Source organism: Balaenoptera acutorostrata, chromosome 3 (genome assembly GCF_949987535.1).
Source record: "Balaenoptera acutorostrata chromosome 3, mBalAcu1.1, whole genome shotgun sequence".
Taxonomy (NCBI): Eukaryota; Metazoa; Chordata; class Mammalia; order Artiodactyla; family Balaenopteridae; genus Balaenoptera; species Balaenoptera acutorostrata.
In genome coordinates, this window is record NC_080066.1 from 39,617,198 (window position 1) to 39,634,183 (window position 16,986).

The 16,986-nt window shown below is 52.2% G+C and overlaps 1 protein-coding gene and 1 long non-coding RNA gene across 4 annotated transcripts; one reads left to right on the top strand and one right to left on the bottom strand.

Annotated features, from left to right (window-relative positions):
- On the bottom strand, positions 1 to 16,892 carry ISG20 (interferon stimulated exonuclease gene 20). 3 transcript variants are annotated; one of them, XM_057543206.1, is made up of 4 exons: positions 14,254 to 16,892; positions 12,681 to 12,932; positions 1,769 to 1,969; positions 1 to 217 (listed from the first exon to the last, which is right to left on the bottom strand). In XM_057543206.1, the coding sequence occupies exons 2-4, from the start codon at positions 12,906 to 12,908 to the stop codon at positions 131 to 133; spliced, it is 516 nt and encodes a 171-aa protein (XP_057399189.1). In that variant the 5' UTR covers positions 12,909 to 12,932; positions 14,254 to 16,892; the 3' UTR covers positions 1 to 130. The 3 variants fall into 3 exon arrangements, with proteins under 3 accessions (XP_057399189.1, XP_007194419.1, XP_057399190.1); XM_007194357.2 differs by lacking the exon at positions 14,254 to 16,892 and adding an exon at positions 13,228 to 13,504; XM_057543207.1 differs by lacking the exon at positions 1 to 217 and adding an exon at positions 238 to 1,354.
- LOC130707611 (uncharacterized) lies at positions 4,632 to 6,867 on the top strand. Its single transcript, XR_009007531.1, has 2 exons — positions 4,632 to 4,868; positions 6,576 to 6,867. It is a non-coding gene; the product is annotated as an uncharacterized LOC130707611 (long non-coding RNA).
- Positions 16,893 to 16,986: the final 94 nt, after the last annotated feature.

Consider the following 16,986-nt stretch of genomic DNA (forward strand, 5'->3'; position numbering starts at 1 on the left):
GAGTAGAGAAAATATAGAGCCATTTTATTGCTAAAAATGTATTTTCCAAAAGCAAGGGCATTTTTGTTTTGAAGAGACGAAGGTCTGTAGTCCTTGCGGAGGGTGCTGAATACCACCAGACGGGCAGCCCTCATAGTCCTCGAAGTCTCCTGGAGATTCGGTAGAGCTCCATTGTTGCCCTGGCGTCTTCCACCGAGTTGTGTCCCAACACACTGTCCTGCAGACACAGGTACAGAGTGGGGACTTGGGGTGCGGCTGAATCCAGGCGCCCATGTGACCTGGGCCTTCCCTGCTCGCACCCTGACTTACAGGGCTCAAGTGGGTCAGTGGGTGAGTCTTCCCAGGCCTCTGACACCCTGGACTCAGCAGGGGGCTGGAGCAGGCCTGGCTTCACCCATTAGCACTAGACCCAGGCATGGCCAGGCACAGAATCCAGCATCCTGAGGGCCAGGCCGTGCCCTCCAGGTGCTTACGATCCGCTGGGTGTGGGCCGGGCACTGCAGACTTGGCCTCAGACCCAGAGGGGCTGAAGCATTTCTCACAGGGAGCCCCAGGGCACCGAGGAATGTGGACACAGATGTCTCTAAGGGGCTCCTTGCTCAGCACGTGGAGAACAGGGCTCTTCAGTGAATCCACGTGCTGACACTCTGTCCTCGGTCCCTGGTGCCACAAGCCCAACAGAGGGGCCCAACCTCAGGCCCATCCCCGGTCTCCTACACATTCCTGCTCCCCAGCCAAGCCACCCCCAACTCCTCAGGCTGGGGCTCGGGCTCTCCCCTCCCCGGCGCCCCCTCTCTTGCCTCCTCCACTAAGACGGCCCCGTCACACTCCACTCAGACCTGGTGTCCTGCCTGCCCCCCGTCCTCCGTCCCTGCTCCAGGACACCTGCCCTCCCCTCTGTGGACACACCCCACAGATGTGCTGATGCTCAGGTCTCGGGCCACCCTCCGTTCAATCACGAGTTTCCCAAGGATGGGCCAGGCCTTGCTCACCCGGGTGCTCAGCCTCTGGTCCAGCCTGGCCCAGAGCAGGTGCTTCATAAACATCCGCGGAGCTGGAAGGGCCCACGTGTGGCCGCAGCTCCTAGTGTCCACCCTGCCTCCCTGGGCCCTTCCACCCCGGTGAGCTCCCAGCCCCCAGCACACACCTGCCTGCCGGCTCCTGGAGACTGCTTTGCCTGGGGGTTTGAGCTCAGGGTCCCTCTCTCACTTTTTGGAATCCCCCTCATCGGATATCTGCCGCTTTCCTATCTGGGGGGCAATTCCAGAGGCTTCTGCCTGGGGCTCTGGGCGGGCCTGCTCTGTCTGTGGCTGCAAGTGCTGAGGAATTAGGGCCCCGGGAGCAGCATCAGTTCCTGCCGAAAGGGAGGTGTGTGTAAATAGTGCGGCTCCCTGGATACGTCTGCGCTCTGTGCTCTACACCATTTCGCAGAGTTGGGCAGGGGGATTAAGCTTCAGTTACCCACAGGGAAACTGGCATGATTTTGAAAACACACAAAAACGCCTCGAGTGGGTGCCTTCCCTTCCCTGCCGCTCATCCTCACTCTAGCAGGGCTTCCTGGGTCAGCTCCCAGATAAACGCCCTGCCCTCCTGGAGAAACCCCGCCCCTTTCACAGCACACAGCCTCTCAGGACTAAGGGGAGGCTGAGCATCTTTGGGGCCAAATATTTGCTCCGGAGCTATTGGGAGACTTTACAGTCCTAGCGGGAAGGGCCAGGCCCCCAGAGCCGGCAGTCCGGCCCCAGCCTGGGAAGGGGGTGGTTCTCACCTGGATGCGCCGCCCAAGGAGGCGCTGGCTCAGCAGGCGGAGGGAGACGCGCCGGCAGTACAGCACGCCAGCCTCGCGCCAAAGAAGCTTGTCCGCGACCGTGTCGTAGATGGCGTAGTTGCCCATGTTCTCCTTCAGCGCCTTGAAGTCGTGCTTCAGGTCATGACCCACCACCAGCTTGCCTTTCAGGAGCTGCAGGATCTGGCCAGGAAGACACGCACCCTAAACGTCACCCAGGGTACTTCGGGTGGGTCTGGGGCAACTTGGTGACATCATGTGGGGGGGGGGGTGCTGGCCTGAGCTGTGTGACTATGAGCAAAGTCCTCCTGGACTTGCTGTGTGACTATGAACAAATCACCATCCCTCTCTGAGCTTGGAACGTATATATCATCGATAAAATGAGGAGACTGGACCAGACCCCTTCACCCTCAACAGTTCAGTGCTGCCGGAAGGCCCATCCCAACTCCTTCCGTGGTTTCTGTGTGATAGCAGTGGCCATGGTCCCATGAGCCAGGCACTCGTTGTGCATCACATACATTATGTCGTTTAATCCTTTTAACAACCCTCCTGTGGCAGGCGGGTTGACCTCCCAGAGATGCCCACTCCCTAATCCCCAGGCCCTGTGAACATGTTACACAGCAAGGGAAAATTAATGTTGCAGATGGACTTGAGGTTGCTAATCAAATGGCCTTAAAATAGGGAGAGTTTCTGGATGATCCGAGTGGGCCCAGCATAATCCCAAGGTCCTTATATGTGGAGGTCAGAGAGATCTGCCACGTGAACTTGCCAGGCTGCCTCTGGCTGTGGAGGTGGAGGAAGAGGCTGAGAGTTAGGAACAGGGGCAGCCATAGAAGCAGGAAAGGGCAAGGAAACAGATCCCCCTCCAAAGGCTCCAGAAATGAACACGGCCCTACTGACACCTTGATCTCAGCCCAGTGAGACCCACATCAGACTTCTGAACCACAGAAGTGTAAGACAATAAGTTTTCGTTCTTTTAAACCACCAAGTCTACGGTTTTGTTATAGCAGCCATAGAAAAACCATACAGCTATGAGGGAGGGTTGTGTTTAACTGAATTTTGCAGTTGAAAAAACTAAAGTGCTAAGAAGTGGAGTAATTTACTCAAGGTGACTCTGATGAATTTAAAATATTTGCAGATTCCTTGACACTCCTCACAGAAAAGATGGAGTCTAACACATAGGTGACTTGTATATATAATTAAATAACCCCTGGGTTACTCTGTCAAATGCCCCATATGACTTGCAACCATAATTAAAAAATATATATATATACTAAAAAAAAAAAAAAAAAAAAAAAGATGGAGTCTAATTCCCTTCACCTTGAATATGGGCCGGGCTGTGTGACTTCTGATCTCTGTATGGGGCCAGTGTCCCAGGAGCCCTGAGTTACCCTGAAGCCACCATGCTGGGGAGACCACCCTGAGGTAGGGAGCTGTGCCCAAGGAGCCCCAGCACCAGCCACGGCACAGGTGGGTGAGCGAACCATCCTGTGATTCTAATCCCGGGCCTGCCGGGTGCCTCAGCCAACCAGCTGTCCCCTTCTGCCGAGCCCTGCCCAGATTGCAGATGCCTGAGCGACATAAATATGGACACTGTTTGGAGCACTACGTTTTGGGGTGACGTGCTAAGCGTCACTAGATAACTGGGACAAGTCACACGGCTAGTTCGTGGCAGGGCCAGCCCTGAAAGCCTGCTTATCACCACCACATTATGCTGAAAGAGCTGCCTGCTCCAGGCCTCCGCCAGCCCAGCGGCCAAGCTGCAGAGGGCAACCCTCAGGGTGCCCCAGTCCTGTGCCCTGCACGTATGCCCAGGCCTCCATTCTCACCTCCTCTCCCACGGTGGCCCTATGGAGAGCCGCAATCACTGGCCACACAGGCGGGTCACCTTTTCTTCCCTTGGCTGCCACTGGGGAGGACGGAACGGGGACCTTGGGGCGAGCTGTACCAGGCGCCAGCTGAAGGGTAGCTCATGGCCATCTCAGGCCCAACTAGGACAGCTCTCCGGCAGCCTTCATCTCTTCCTCTGTGCCCCAGGAAGGAGCCCTCTGGATGGCTAACACCATCCCGTGTCCTGCTTCTGCTTCCAGTGGCTTCCCCAGACATCCCAAGGGGCGTTTGACTTGCTCCCCCTTGTGGCCACTCTGCAGAAAGAAGCTAAGGCTCCAAGAAGTGAGGTGACCTGTCCACGGTCACAGCACTGGAGGCAGAGTCGGTCCATCCACCGTCAACACGTAATGTCACCAGCCTGCCCCACCGGTACCGTGGTTTTGTTGGGGTCCTCCTCCGGACAGACCCTCGCCCAACCTAGGGACTGGGGAAAGCACTCAAAGAATAAAGCTGGGCCACTCCTGAGGGACACCAGTTCTTGTCACACTTGGGCTGAGGAATCGTCTGGTGAATCTCACCAAAATCTGGATTCGGATGTGGGATTCTGCATTTCTAACAGGTGGTTCTGATGCCGCTGGTCTGTGGGTCACCCTGAGTAGTAAGGGCGCACGACCTCAGAGCAGCGGCTCGAGGGGGGATCCTACGTGTGGAGGAAAGGGCTCGGGCAGCACGCAGGGGAGGGGTAGAGGCCCAGGGCCAGTGGCTGTGGCTGTGCTAGGCAGCTGTGGGTCACACGCCTTTCCTTGCTGACATCCTTTATGTTTCTGAACAATGGGGCCTGTTTTCCTATCTATGAGCTGACTCAGGCCCAGTTCACACAAAGCTCTGAGGGGACTGTGCCACCCCAGAGTCAGCCACAGCAGCCGGTCCCAGGCGGAAGAGGGCCGAGTCATTGTGAGGTAGATTCCTGGGAAATTCATCACTTCCCGAGCCCCAGGATCCCGGTGGTGGCGGGGGGAGAGGGGTACATTCAGGACCATGAGACTCATCATGAGACAAAAAAAATAAGAGGTAGACAAGCAGAAGGAAGGAAGAAGTAGGGAAAGGAGGAGAACAGTCTGTTTAGCAGAGAGATGCCAACTCTTCAGGACAAAGATGCTGGGCACCGGGCAGGGAAAGGCTGCTGGGACTCGCTATGTGGCCTCAGGGAGGTCGAAGACGGTCTCTGGGCTTCAGTTTCCCCATTTGTAAGGTGAGGGCCCGGAGAGGTGAGGCTCCGTGGACTTTCTGTGGCAGGGCTGGGAGGGAAACCCACGGTGGTGTGGAGGTGCCAGCTGGATGGGCCTCAGGGCTGTGTGACCTGCTGGCTTCGGACCTGCCCTGAATCAGTGTCGTGAGGCAGGTGTGCCAAACACAGGGGAGGGAGGCTCACATTCCTGGAAAGAACTGGAGTGGTTGGGGGAAAGGGACATTCATCGATCTGTTCTCATTGCCTGGCACTGGGCCAGGTACTTTCCTCACCTCATCATGGGGCCTCTCAACAAGAATATTCTTAGTGTCATTTTATAGTGAAGGGGGTTGTGGATCAGAGAGGGTAAGAGGCTTGCACAGGTCACACAGCTGGTGAGTTGATTGCTGAGATGCGGTGTCCGGATCTGCCTGACCCTGTCCCTATTATCACAGTTGTTGTTATTGCTACCTACTGAGAACCTAGGGATTATATTAGCATTATTAATTTCAGGGTGGAAATTAATAATTTCTACTGCTGGGCCCATGACGGCACTCACTGAAGATTTCTTGAATCAGGAATATGGCCCCTGTGAGGCGGGGATTGTCATACCATCTTACCAACAGGGAAAGGGGGATGCCAGTGGTGTGTACCCATGTCACACGCAGAGGAGTGACAGGCCCTGGTGTCTGCCCGAATTCTCTTTCCACTGTGTTTTCCATCTAGTCCAAGTATTTCCCAGGCCTGATCAAAAAAATCACCCGAGACCCTTGTTACAAATCCAGAGGGCAGGGCGCTACTCCAGACCTGCGGAATCAACATCGCCAGGGGAGGGGCATTAGCAAATATTTCCAGGGTATTCTTCCCATCTGCCAAGTTTGGAAATCCCGGCACCGATGCCTGTACAACCCCTTAGAGCCCGCTGCTCCCATCATGCATCCATTCTTCCATCTGTCCGTTCATTCATTCCTGGCTGCCAGGAGACATGATTATAAGGGACTCTGAAGAATGTTGCCCTTGTGGAGGCCCAGGTCCCCTACTGTCATCTTCAGGAGTGGCCCTGGTCCCCCTCTTTCCTTCTGTCCCCTGCCAAGCTCTCTGGGTGCCCCTGCCCCCAGCTTCTGTCTGCTTACCCGGGGTAAACCTGGATGACGAAGTCGTCCTCCATCTGGCTGAGCCCCAGAGAGACCTGCCAGGTGGCGGGGCCCCGACAGGGCACTTCAACCCAGGTGAGGGCTACAGCACTTGGTACAGCTGAAACCAGTCCCTGTTCACAAGCTACCGTGGCTTCCTTTCTGTTTCCCACCTAAACCACGATGCCACACAAGATTTAGTTTCTTTATTTGCAAACTAAGAGTGTCATTATCATTCCCCAATCCCCGTCATGGGGTGGATGCTTCTCAGTATACCAGGTTAACATTAGAAGAGCATTTACTCACAAAATTGAGTTACAGTCTATGGACAATTACCGTTAGATTAAAAAATGAATTAAAAGAGCATTGACTTCTCAGCTGAGAGCCCTGCATCTGAGCACTGAGTTGTAGCCCAGCTTGCTGTGTGTCCTTAGCAAGTCACTGCCCCTCTCTGGACCTTGGTCTCCTCGCCGGTTCCTTCCTGTGCTGACAGTCTGATTTGTAGGGCTCTCTGTAGAACAGGGTTCTCAGCCTTGGAACTACTAACATTTGGGGCCAGATACTCCTTTGGTGTGAGTGTGTGTCCTGTGCATTGTAGGATGTTCCGCACCATCGCTGGCCTCAAGCCACTGGATGTCAGTAGCAGCCTTCCGCACCTCACTTGTGACAATCAGAAATGCCTCCACTACTGAGCCTGCGCGTCCAGAGCCTGTGCTCCGCAACAAGAGAGGCCGCGATAGTGAGAGGCCCGCGCACCGCGATGAAGAGTGGCCCCCGCTCGCCGCAACTAGAGAAAGCCCTCGCACAGAAACGAAGAGCCAACACAGCCATAAATAAATAAATAAATAAATAAATAAATAAATAAATAAATAAATTTTTAAAAAAAGAAATGCCTCCAAATCCTCTTGCACTGTTGGTGGGAATGTAAATTGATACAGCCACTATGGAGAACAGTATGGAGGTTCCTTAAAAAACTAAAAATAGAACTACCATACGACCCAGCAATCCCACTACTGGGCATATACCCTGAGAAAACCGTAATTCAAAAAGAGTCATGTACCACAATGTTCATTGCAGCTCTATTTACAATAGCCAGGACATGGAAGCAACCTAAGTGTCCATCAACAGATGAATGGATAAAGAAGATGTGGCACCTATATACAATGGAATATTACTCAGCCATAAAAAGGAACGAAACTGAGTTATTTGTAGTGAGGTGGATGGACCTAGAGACTGTCATACAGAGTGAAGTAAGTCAGAAAGAGAAAAACAAATACCGTATGCTAACACATATACATGGAATCTAAAAAAAAAAAGAAAGAAAAAAAAATGGTCAGAAGAACCTAGGGGCAAGACGGGAATAAAGATGTAGACCTACTAGAGAATGGACTTGAGGATACAGGGAGGGGGAAGGATAAGCTGGGACAAAGTGAGAGAGTGGCATGGACATATATACACTACCAAACATAAAATAGATAGCTAGTGAGAAGCAGCCGCATAGCACAGGGAGATCAGCTCGGTGCTTTGTGACCACCTAGAGGGGTGGGATAGGGAGGGTGGGAGGGAGGGAGATGCAAGAGGGAGGAGATATGGGGACATATGTATATGTATAACTGATTCACTTTGTTATAAAGCAGAAACTAACACACCACTGCAAAGCAATTATACTCCAATAAAGATGTTTAAAAAATAAAATAAAAATATCTGATCTTACTGTAAAAAAAAAAAAAAAAGAAAAAAAGAAATGCCTCCAGATATTGCTAAATGCCTCCAGATGTTGCCTCCAGATTTGCCCTTGAGGGCAAAATCACAGTGCACTGAGAACCACCGTGCTGGATGACAGTGAGACCTATAGGCGTCAGAAGATAACAAGGCAGTTACCTTGCATTATAAAAGCAATGTCATCCCATTACAGAAAAGGGGGTGAGGGGAGCCCCCTCAAAATCCTAGTGCCTCGTGGCTGCACGGGCCCTGGGTGGACTGGGGCGCTCCGTGGCTCCCTGGAGCCAGCCTGGCTTCTATGGCCTGGTCTATGGCTCACTGCTAGCCGGGCCCACTTGCAGGAAGAGACAGGCTGGCGAGCCACCTTTGAAAAAGGCCTGCAAGAAACCAATGCCCGGTGAGCTGGTGGCTCAGCTGAGAGGTGTCACCTGACTTGTGGGGTCTGATAAATGGCTAATAGGCTTCTGCCCTTTGGGGGCTCCCCAGCACAGCTTGGGATCTGTGAGCCTGGTCTTTGGGATTAAAATACTGTGGGTGATGAGTGAGGTCAAGGTGCCTCAGTGTCCTTGTTTGTGAAAACAGATGATGGCGGTTGCCTCATAACCACAGCTTCACTCCCACGCTGCGCCGACACTACCTGTTCGTGCATCAAGCACTTAGCATTCACAGCACGCATTTACACACTGTGATCACAGGATCAGAACATCACAAAGCAAGCCCTCGGGCCAGAAGTTGAGTCTCTGCTCCACCCCTTTCTTGGACAATTTGCTCAGCCTTGTGCCTAAGTTTGCTCATCTGCGAAATGGGGTGATGATACTAGTTAACTACCTCCCGGGGTTGTGGTGGGGTGTAAAGGTAGTGGGGTATGAAAAGTGCTTAGAACAGGGCCTGGACATGAGGCTGGATACACCTGTGCTGCTTCATCACCCCTGTGTTACAGAGGATCCTACTGAGGGCCACCGAGAGATTTAGCAACAAGCCAGAGGACACAGGGCAATCAGGTGGCAGAGCTGGGATTGATCCCACATCCAGCCAAGTCTAAAGACAGTGTGCTAAAAGTCCACATGCTCCAACTAAAGATCCCGCACGCCGCAACGAAGATCCAGCGCAGCCAAAATAAATAATAAATAATAAAATAAATAAATAAATATTTTTAAAAAATAAATCAAGACAGTGCTTGCTCCCTGCCCCCTGGGCTGTACGTGTATTACTGTATCTTGACAGCAAAGGCCAACACGAAGGCAGAGGCAATTCTCTTCCACGCAGCTGCCAGAACTCCTATATTGTGAAAATCAATTCAACTCCAATCCCACCAACATTCTCAGAGCACCTTCTATGTTCAAAGCACAGTATCCAACCTGGGGCAGATAAAGTACATGGCAGGAGCTGTGGAGCTAGACAGACCCGTGTGTGTGGCTAGGCAAGCTCTCAAGTGTGTGGGCTATGGGAATTCCCTGGCGGTCCAGTGGTTAGGACTCAGTGCTTCCACTGCAGGGGGCACGGGTTCTAACCCTGGCTGGGGAACTAAGATCCCGAATGCCACGCGGCGCGGCCAAAGAAAGAAAGGAAGTGTGTGGGCTATAGCAAGGAGGGTGAGACCCCCAGGGGGGTAGAGTTGGGGGTGGGGAGGGTGAGGGGGTCGGGCAGGGCATCACACAGGACTCCTCTGGCCTGGGCCTGCCAGAATGGCAGTATTTCTAGGGAAAGGGATGGGGGATGGGAGAGAGTAGGGTTGGGTCTGAAGCACAGCTGAGCTGAGAGAGAAGGCAGAAAAGGTAGGTAGGTGGTATTTAGAGGACCATGGACGTTGGGTTGCCGGACCTTAGGCAATGGGAGCCTTGGAGGTATTTGAACCAGGGGGTGGGGATGGGAGCGGGGGCTATGATCTGAGCCAGGCCTGGGGAAGTGTCTCTGGCAGCAGGGTAGAAGACATGGGCAGGGAGCATACATTGTGCAGCAGGCAGAAAACGAGGGCCAGAATCTAAGACCGAGGTTCTCAAGGGAAGTTGGAGAGGGGACGGGATGTAAAATTTGACTTTCTGCCTTGTTCTCTCCACAGGCACGTTGATGACCATCAGCCATGAAGCAGGCACTGTGCTTAGGGATACAGACCACATCACTACACCCAACCTACACAAGGCCAGGAAGGAGGCATCAGTACTCCCCCTTCACTGATGAGAAAACTCAGGCTCAGAAAGTTTCAGTAACTTGCCAAAGGTCACACAAACCAGTAAGTGATCGAGCAGGAAATGTGAACGGCAGGTGTGGTTCCAAAGAGCTGCCCGGTCTTTAGATCCCCGCCTCCCTCCTCGAACGGCTGTTAAGTGCCTACTCCGGACGGCACTCCATGTTACACACTGGAAGGGCCCGGCATAATCTCCAACTGAGAAACAAAAGCATTTGGGCACCAAGTCTGGATGAGGACCGAGGTGTCCTGACTCCCAGGCCAGTGCTGGAGGGCGTCCAGGGAATTGCATTTCTCTTCTGCCCTTTCTGCTGCTGGGATGGGGAGGGAGGCTGGGGAGGAGGAGAAGGGATGGGGCCAAGCCGCCCACCTGACTGCTCAGTGGGGATCCGAGTGTGGGCAGCTCCATGTAGTATCCCTAGGTCTCCCATCGGCACCTAAACCACCCCACCTTTCTTCGTGTTACCCTCCCCTTCTTGGTGACTCACCTTTGTCCTCCTCTGTCCTAACGTTTCCTTCTTTCCGATCCTCTGGATGCTACTGATGACTAAGGCACTGCTCCCTGGGGTCTCTTACTCTTCTCTCTGCTGCCATCTCTTTCCTCACTCCCATCCATCTCCCCAGCAGCCCCGTTCAGGTCTTCTTGACAGCGGTTTTGATCCTGCCATGCTCTTACTCAAGAATCTCAGTGGCTCTCTATGGCCCACTGAATTGCATACACAGAATCCTCCGTCCCCTTTGGCAAATAGCACCAGCCTCATGGAGCCTTTCCAGGACCACCCTGATGTACTCTGCCCCCTCCTCAGGGCTCCTTAGTACCCTCTTAGTACCTCTAGAACAGTGCTGTCCAATAGAAAGAAACATAACGTGAGCCACATAGGTAATTTTAAATCATCACCAGCCATATTTTAAAAGGTAAAGAGAAATAGGTGAAATTAGTTTTAATGTTTTATTTAACCTAATATATAAAAATACTACCATTCTACATATAAGCTATATTTTAAAATTATCGAAGTACTATATGGTTCTTTTTTCAATCAAGTCTTTGAAATCCAGTGCATATTTTACACTTACAGCGCATCTCAGTTCAGACAGACCAGCCACTTTTCAGGTGCTCACCTGTCACCCCTAACTGGTGGGACCCTACTGGACACACAGCTCTAGAGGTTTCGAGCCTTCCACATTCTAGTTATCTGAACTTGTGCGAGTTGCTTAGTGTTATGGGTTGAATTGCGTTCTCCCTCAAATTCATTTGTTTAAATCCTAACCCCAGCCACCTCAAAATGTGACTTATTTGGAAATAGGGTCATTGCAGACGTTATTGTTAGGATGTCATAATGGAATAGGTTGAGTCCCTAACGAATACAACCGATGTCCTTATAAAAAGGGGCAATTTGTGAGACACGCACACAGGGAGAATGTCATGTGAATATGAAGGCGAAGATTGGGGTGACATTTCTCCAAGCCAAGGAACATCAAAGATGGCCAGCAAATTGTCAGAAGCTAAGAGAGAGACACAGAACAGGTTTTCCCTTGCAGCCTTCAGAAGGAACCAGCCCTGCTGACACCTTGATCTGGGACTTCTAGAACTAGTCTCTAGAACTGTGAGAGAAGACATTTCTGTTGTTTAAGCCACCCACTTTGTGGTACTTTGTTTCAGCAGCCCTACCAAATCACTATTTAGTTCAAGAGAGCCTCAGTTTCCTCATCTGTAATATGGGGACACACAATGTCTGTTCCTCACAATAATCCTGTGAGATTGCTGCTGTCATCACCCCCATTTTCTTTTCCAGATGGGGAAATGGGGTACAGAGAGGGTGAGGAACTTGCTCAAGGTAACTTAGCAGGTAAGGAACAAAGCCAGGATTCAAACCTGGCCCTCTTAGCTCTGAGCGAACAGCTCCTGAAGACACTTTTGGCAGACTGTTTTGTGAGGCATGAATGAGCTCCTGGATGGAGCTCAGGAGAGCATCCAGTGAGTAACCAGTGCTCAGAAAACAGGGGCTATTGTTGTGGGCTTATCTCCGGCACCTGGAGCCTGGCACATGCGCAGTATGTGGGATTGAGGTGAACCTCAGTTCTTTGTGTTCTTCATGAACTTCCCCAATGTGAGTTCACCTTCCCAGAAATGACTAACCCTGGTGCCACTTCTAGAGTGGTTGAGTTTCCTTTTCTTCTAGTGATTCAGAGAAACAGAAAGTAGACTGGAGATGTCACAACAAGTTGAAGGGCAAGAGAATGGGAGACTTCGGTGTGCCACACCCATCACTATGAGTGGATGGCCTGCGGTGGGTCTGGGAGCAAGCTCTCCCTGAGCTCAGTGGGCTCTGGCTGGCCTGTCCTTCAGGACCAGGAGGGCGCCCTGCCAAGCGCCCAGCCAGTGAGGGCCTCCACCCAGGACCCATCCCCCATTTCCCCCACAGGGCTCCCCAGAGGCAGCTGGTATAGAGGAAAGAAGGAGGAATCTAGCTCCCAAATCAGTGTGCAGGGAACAGCAGGCAGGACTCAGCTTCCCCATTGTAAGACCAGCAAGGTGGACCAGATGCCCCGAAGGCTGCTCCCAGATACGAGTCTAAGGTTGTCTGATGGCAGGAAGCCTCCTCAGGGATGTGATGGACACACCAACGGGTTTCTCATGCCCTGGTGCTCCCCACGCACGGGTGCCAGGGAATCTGACATGGCTGGGGTCACAAGTCACAGCTCCAGCAACCAGGGGAGGTGCCGGGGAAGTGTGTATGTGTGTGTGGGAGGGAGTATATGTGTGTTGGCCTGGCTGGCATATGGCCCTTCTCTTACCTCCAGCCTGGCCACGGCAAACGGGGTGGCCTCCTCCATGTTCTGAGCCGTGATCCCGCTGACGGGGGTTCTGTAGTCGGTGATCTCGCCCTCGGGCCGGATGAACTTGTCGTAGAGCACGGTGCCGTGGTAGTCCACGAGGCTGCAGCGAGCCAAGCCGCTCTCCTTGAAGGGCCCCAGCCCCACCATCTCGCAGTCCATGGCCACCACATGCATGCCTCTTGCCATGTTCCACCGGGACCCTCAGATGTGCTGGAGAGGGGACGGCAGGAGGGGCATCACATGAGGGCCAGCTGAGACCCCAGGCGTCCTCAGCCACCTCCCAGCCAGCCTACACCCTCTGCCCTGCCCTTTGTCACAAACACCACCTGGCACAGAAGGAAGTTGGCCTCTTGCCACCCCAACTGGCTTCTTCAGCCGGCGGTCCCAGGGCCTCTCTCTGGTCCTGCCCGGCAGCCTCAGGACCAGGATGCCCCCTCCCAGCACCTCCCCTGGCTGCTACCCCGGAGAAATGCCTTGAACCCACCATCCTGTCTCCCACTCTCACCTGCCTGCCTCTCTGGTGCCCCTTCTCAGCTACTGCAGTTGCTCTTAGCAGTGACTCATCTCTGACTTCAAGCCGGGAATCCTGACCCTGTTTCAGTTTCTGGTTTGCTATCAAGTGAAATCAGGGGCGGGAGGCCGGGCACATGGGCTGGGCTGCCGGAAGGTGGGGAGCTCGGTGTCCTGAGCCAGGATTGATGAAGCTGGCCGGCTCCGTGTCTGGGTGTCCCACCTTTGCCCCTGCCCTCCACCCAATCGCTCAAGCCCTCCCCCTCCTCGGATGACGCAGCTGATGTGGATGGAGTGGATTGCAACATCTGTCTTTCATTTCTCACCCTCTGGCCAGGGAATAAACATCCCCAGGACTGGAGCCCAGGGAATGTCCCACAACTTCCGGGGGGCCGCCACTAATCTGAAAACTCTGTGAGGTCTTTTTTTTTTTTTTTAATATTTATTTGGCCGCACCAGGTCTTTGTTGTGGCATGCGGGATCTTCGTTGCGGTATGCAGGCTCTTAGTTGTGGCAAGCGGGATCTAGTTCCCTGACCAGGGATCGAACCCGGGCCCCCTGCATTGGGCGTGTGGAGTCTTAACCAATGGACCACCAGGGAAGTCCCTCTGTGAGGTCTTTTATGGGGGCAGGGAGAGCTGGCTCTTGGGACACTGAGGCTATTGATTGGGAAGGGCAGGAGAAGGTTGGGGTGCAAGGGGGGCTAGCCCCCACTGCCGACCCAGTAAAGCCCTACGGCCTCTATTGGCTCAGGGATGCCTCAGAAAGGGTCATTTGTCTGCCCTCGACGTGCTCTGCCTCCAGCTGGACTGACACTGTTTGAGGACAAGGAGAAGCAGGCCTGGAGGGAGCCCCACCAGCCCGGCCGTGTTTCCCAGGGGCTACGCTCTCCCAAGCTAGAACTTTGACCCCTTAGAACAATGCCTAACACATAGGGAGCACTCAACATTTATTGAATAAATGAATGAGTTACATCCGGGGCAAAAATAGAATCAGCTTTAATGAGGAAATTGTCCATTACCATTATATGCTGTGGTGAGTTGAGCACTCCCATCTTGCCTCCTACCCCAGATCCATATGGAACAAGCTTTGAGCTGTCGAATCTGACAGCCCCCCGTTGTCACAAAGATTTGTGGCTTCGAAAGGACTTTCCCCAGGTTCTCGGTGTTTTCACCAAGTGACATCCAGCTTCATTTAACAGACCTCAAAAAGAAAACCAGATATTGAAGTATGTTTAAAGGATAAGTCATTGTTCCTGTTTGTCGTTCAACTGGTGGCAAGTTGAGTTAGAAAAGGTTATTTGGGGTTCCCATTCTGAATGAGCTACTTTTTCTTGAATTCAGGCTGTCTGGGAATTTTTTGTTTCTCAAATGCATAAAGGATTGTCACCCTCATTTAGGGGGAGATGAAGCAAAATTCCCATTACTTTAAATGAACATGCATTGAAAAAGTAGCCCCCTAAAGATCCAATTGGAGGTTTCTGTTTCTACAGTCCCCATAGGACCCCAGGCACCCTCTGGTGATTGGCCCACATCAACATCCCCACTACAGGCCTCACCCCCTCTCTTCCACTGGCCACCTCAGGACTCAGACAGAACACGTACTCGCCCCTGCGATTCTTTTCCCCACGGGTCCTAAACCTGCTCTGTGGTCAACTCCAAACCTACATCTTCCAGTCTTCTCTGCATTTCTCCTTTTCTACCCACACCCTACCCCAGTCCTCACCTGCCCTACCTCCATCTTCATGCCCTGCTCTAAATTATCCTTCAAATCTTACCAGATTAAGTTCTCCAAAACTGAATCTCTTACACTGTCATGGCACTTTGCTCAAGAACCTACAGTGATTTCCTGCTGTCCAAAAAAAAAAATCAAACCTCAATCCCACGCAGTCCCCAAGATCCTCTTACATCTGTCCCACCTGCCTTTCCAATCTCATCTTGCACCACTATCCAACCTAAGACTCTTTTTTAGGTTTTGACCCAAATTCATGGCCTTCCGTGTATTCACACGTTGACTCCTTCAGAAGAGATCAGTCATTCCTTAATTCATTCATCACGTGCTAGGCCCTAGGGTTAGCAGGGGTATAATCAGGTCTGCGCCTTCAGGTCAAGGAGATGTACAGTCGTGCTACAAGGTCAGTCCCTCTCCCACACCTTCAATTAGCACCCCCTTCTCACCTCCTTCCCGCACACTGGCTTTTTCTCTGTCCCCAGAGCCTGGGCATTTGCTGTGTCAGTCTGGAAAGCTCTTCCTCCAGGTTATCTATCCAGTTTTCTTCCTTTCCCTCAGGTCTCCCACCAAGGCCTTTCTTGGCCTATATTTAAAACTACACCCTCATCCCCTTCCCAGGTTTCTTCTATAAGAATTGATGCCATCTGAGATACCACATATTGTACTTGTTCACTTACTGTTCCCCCTCCCACTTGCCTGGTTCTCTGTGGGGGTCCCCCAGCACCTGGAACCCTGCCTGGATCACACTGAATTTTTTCAAATGTATTGTGCGCTCTGAGGTTGGACGCAAGCATTGGTGAGTAACAGCCTAGGGGAGGAATCCCTGACCCCAGCCAGGGGGATGGGCTGGGGATTTCCTAGTGGGGATGCTTCCCAGGTTTAACTGGTGTCACTCATTGGCCAGACCAATCCACAAATTTCATTGGGTCAGGAGGAAAGTGAGTCATTCAGGGCAAACCTCTCAGCCTCACAAGACGCGCGTCCTGCCAGTTGGCCCACCTGCAGTGCCTTTGGCAGGTTCGAAGGCTGCCACTGTATGGCCTTCTCTGAACCCCCAGCACAGGACACAGGCCGAGTGGATGAATCATAACAGTGGGTCAGATACCTCTCCCTACAGGCAACCTGCCCTTTGGAATCCAGCTCAACTGTCTCCAACCTCAGCTGGTCACGTACCCCTAAAATGTGTATGTGAATTTCTAAATTATATACCACAGGTGGAAACACCTCAGTCAAATATCAGCAATTTAAGGTGGTTCAACTTAAAACATGTCAAACTGTGCTATGGAATACTGTTGTTTCTTTTTTGGCTGTGTCGGGTCTTAGTGGCAGCACACGGGATCTTAGATGAGGTGTGCGGGCTCAGTAGTTGCGGCGCGCGGGCTTAGTTTCCCTGCGGCATGTGGGATCTTAGTTCCCCAACCAGGGATTGAACCCGTGTCCCCTGCATTGGAAGGAGGATTCTTAACCACTGGACCACCAGGGAAGTCCCTGGGATACATTTTTTAAAACACAGACATAAAAAAGAATGAGTTAAAAATAAACTATATACCAATAAATATGTGAAAAAGATACTCAACATTACTAATCATCAGGGAAATGCAAATCAAAACCACAAGGTATCACCTCACACCTGTCAGGATGACTATTATCAAAAAGACCACAAGTAACAAGTGTTGGTGAGGATATGGAGAAATTAGAACCCTTGTGCACTGTTGGTGGGAATGTAAAATGGTGCAGCCACTGTATAAAACAGTATAGAGATTCCTCAAAAAAAAATGAAACACAGGGAATTCCCTGGCGGTCCGGTGGTTAGGACTTGAGCTTTCACTGCTGTGGGCCAGGGTTCAAGCCCTGGTCGGGGGAAACTAAGATCCTGCAAGCCACGGCGTGGCCAAAAATAAATAAACAAACACAATTACCATGGTCCAGCAATCCCACTTCTGGGTGTATACCCGAAAGAATCGAAAGCAGGGTCCTGGAGAGACATAGTAGCATTACTCACAATAACCAAGAGGGAGAAGTA

What these genes read in the sequence shown, in the direction of transcription:
- ISG20 (XM_057543206.1), bottom strand. Translation starts at nt 12,908, where the DNA reads ATGGCAAGAGGCATGCATGTGGTGGCCATGGACTGCGAGATGGTGGGG. An exon ending in TTGCCGTGGCCAGGCTGGAG is followed by an intron (nt 1,970 to 12,680) that starts GTAAGAGAAGGG and finishes CTTCCTGGCCAG; the next exon opens with ATCCTGCAGCTCCTGAAAGG. An exon ending in TCCTTGGGCGGCGCATCCAG is followed by an intron (nt 218 to 1,768) that starts GTGAGAACCACC and finishes CTGTGTCTGCAG; the next exon opens with GACAGTGTGTTGGGACACAA.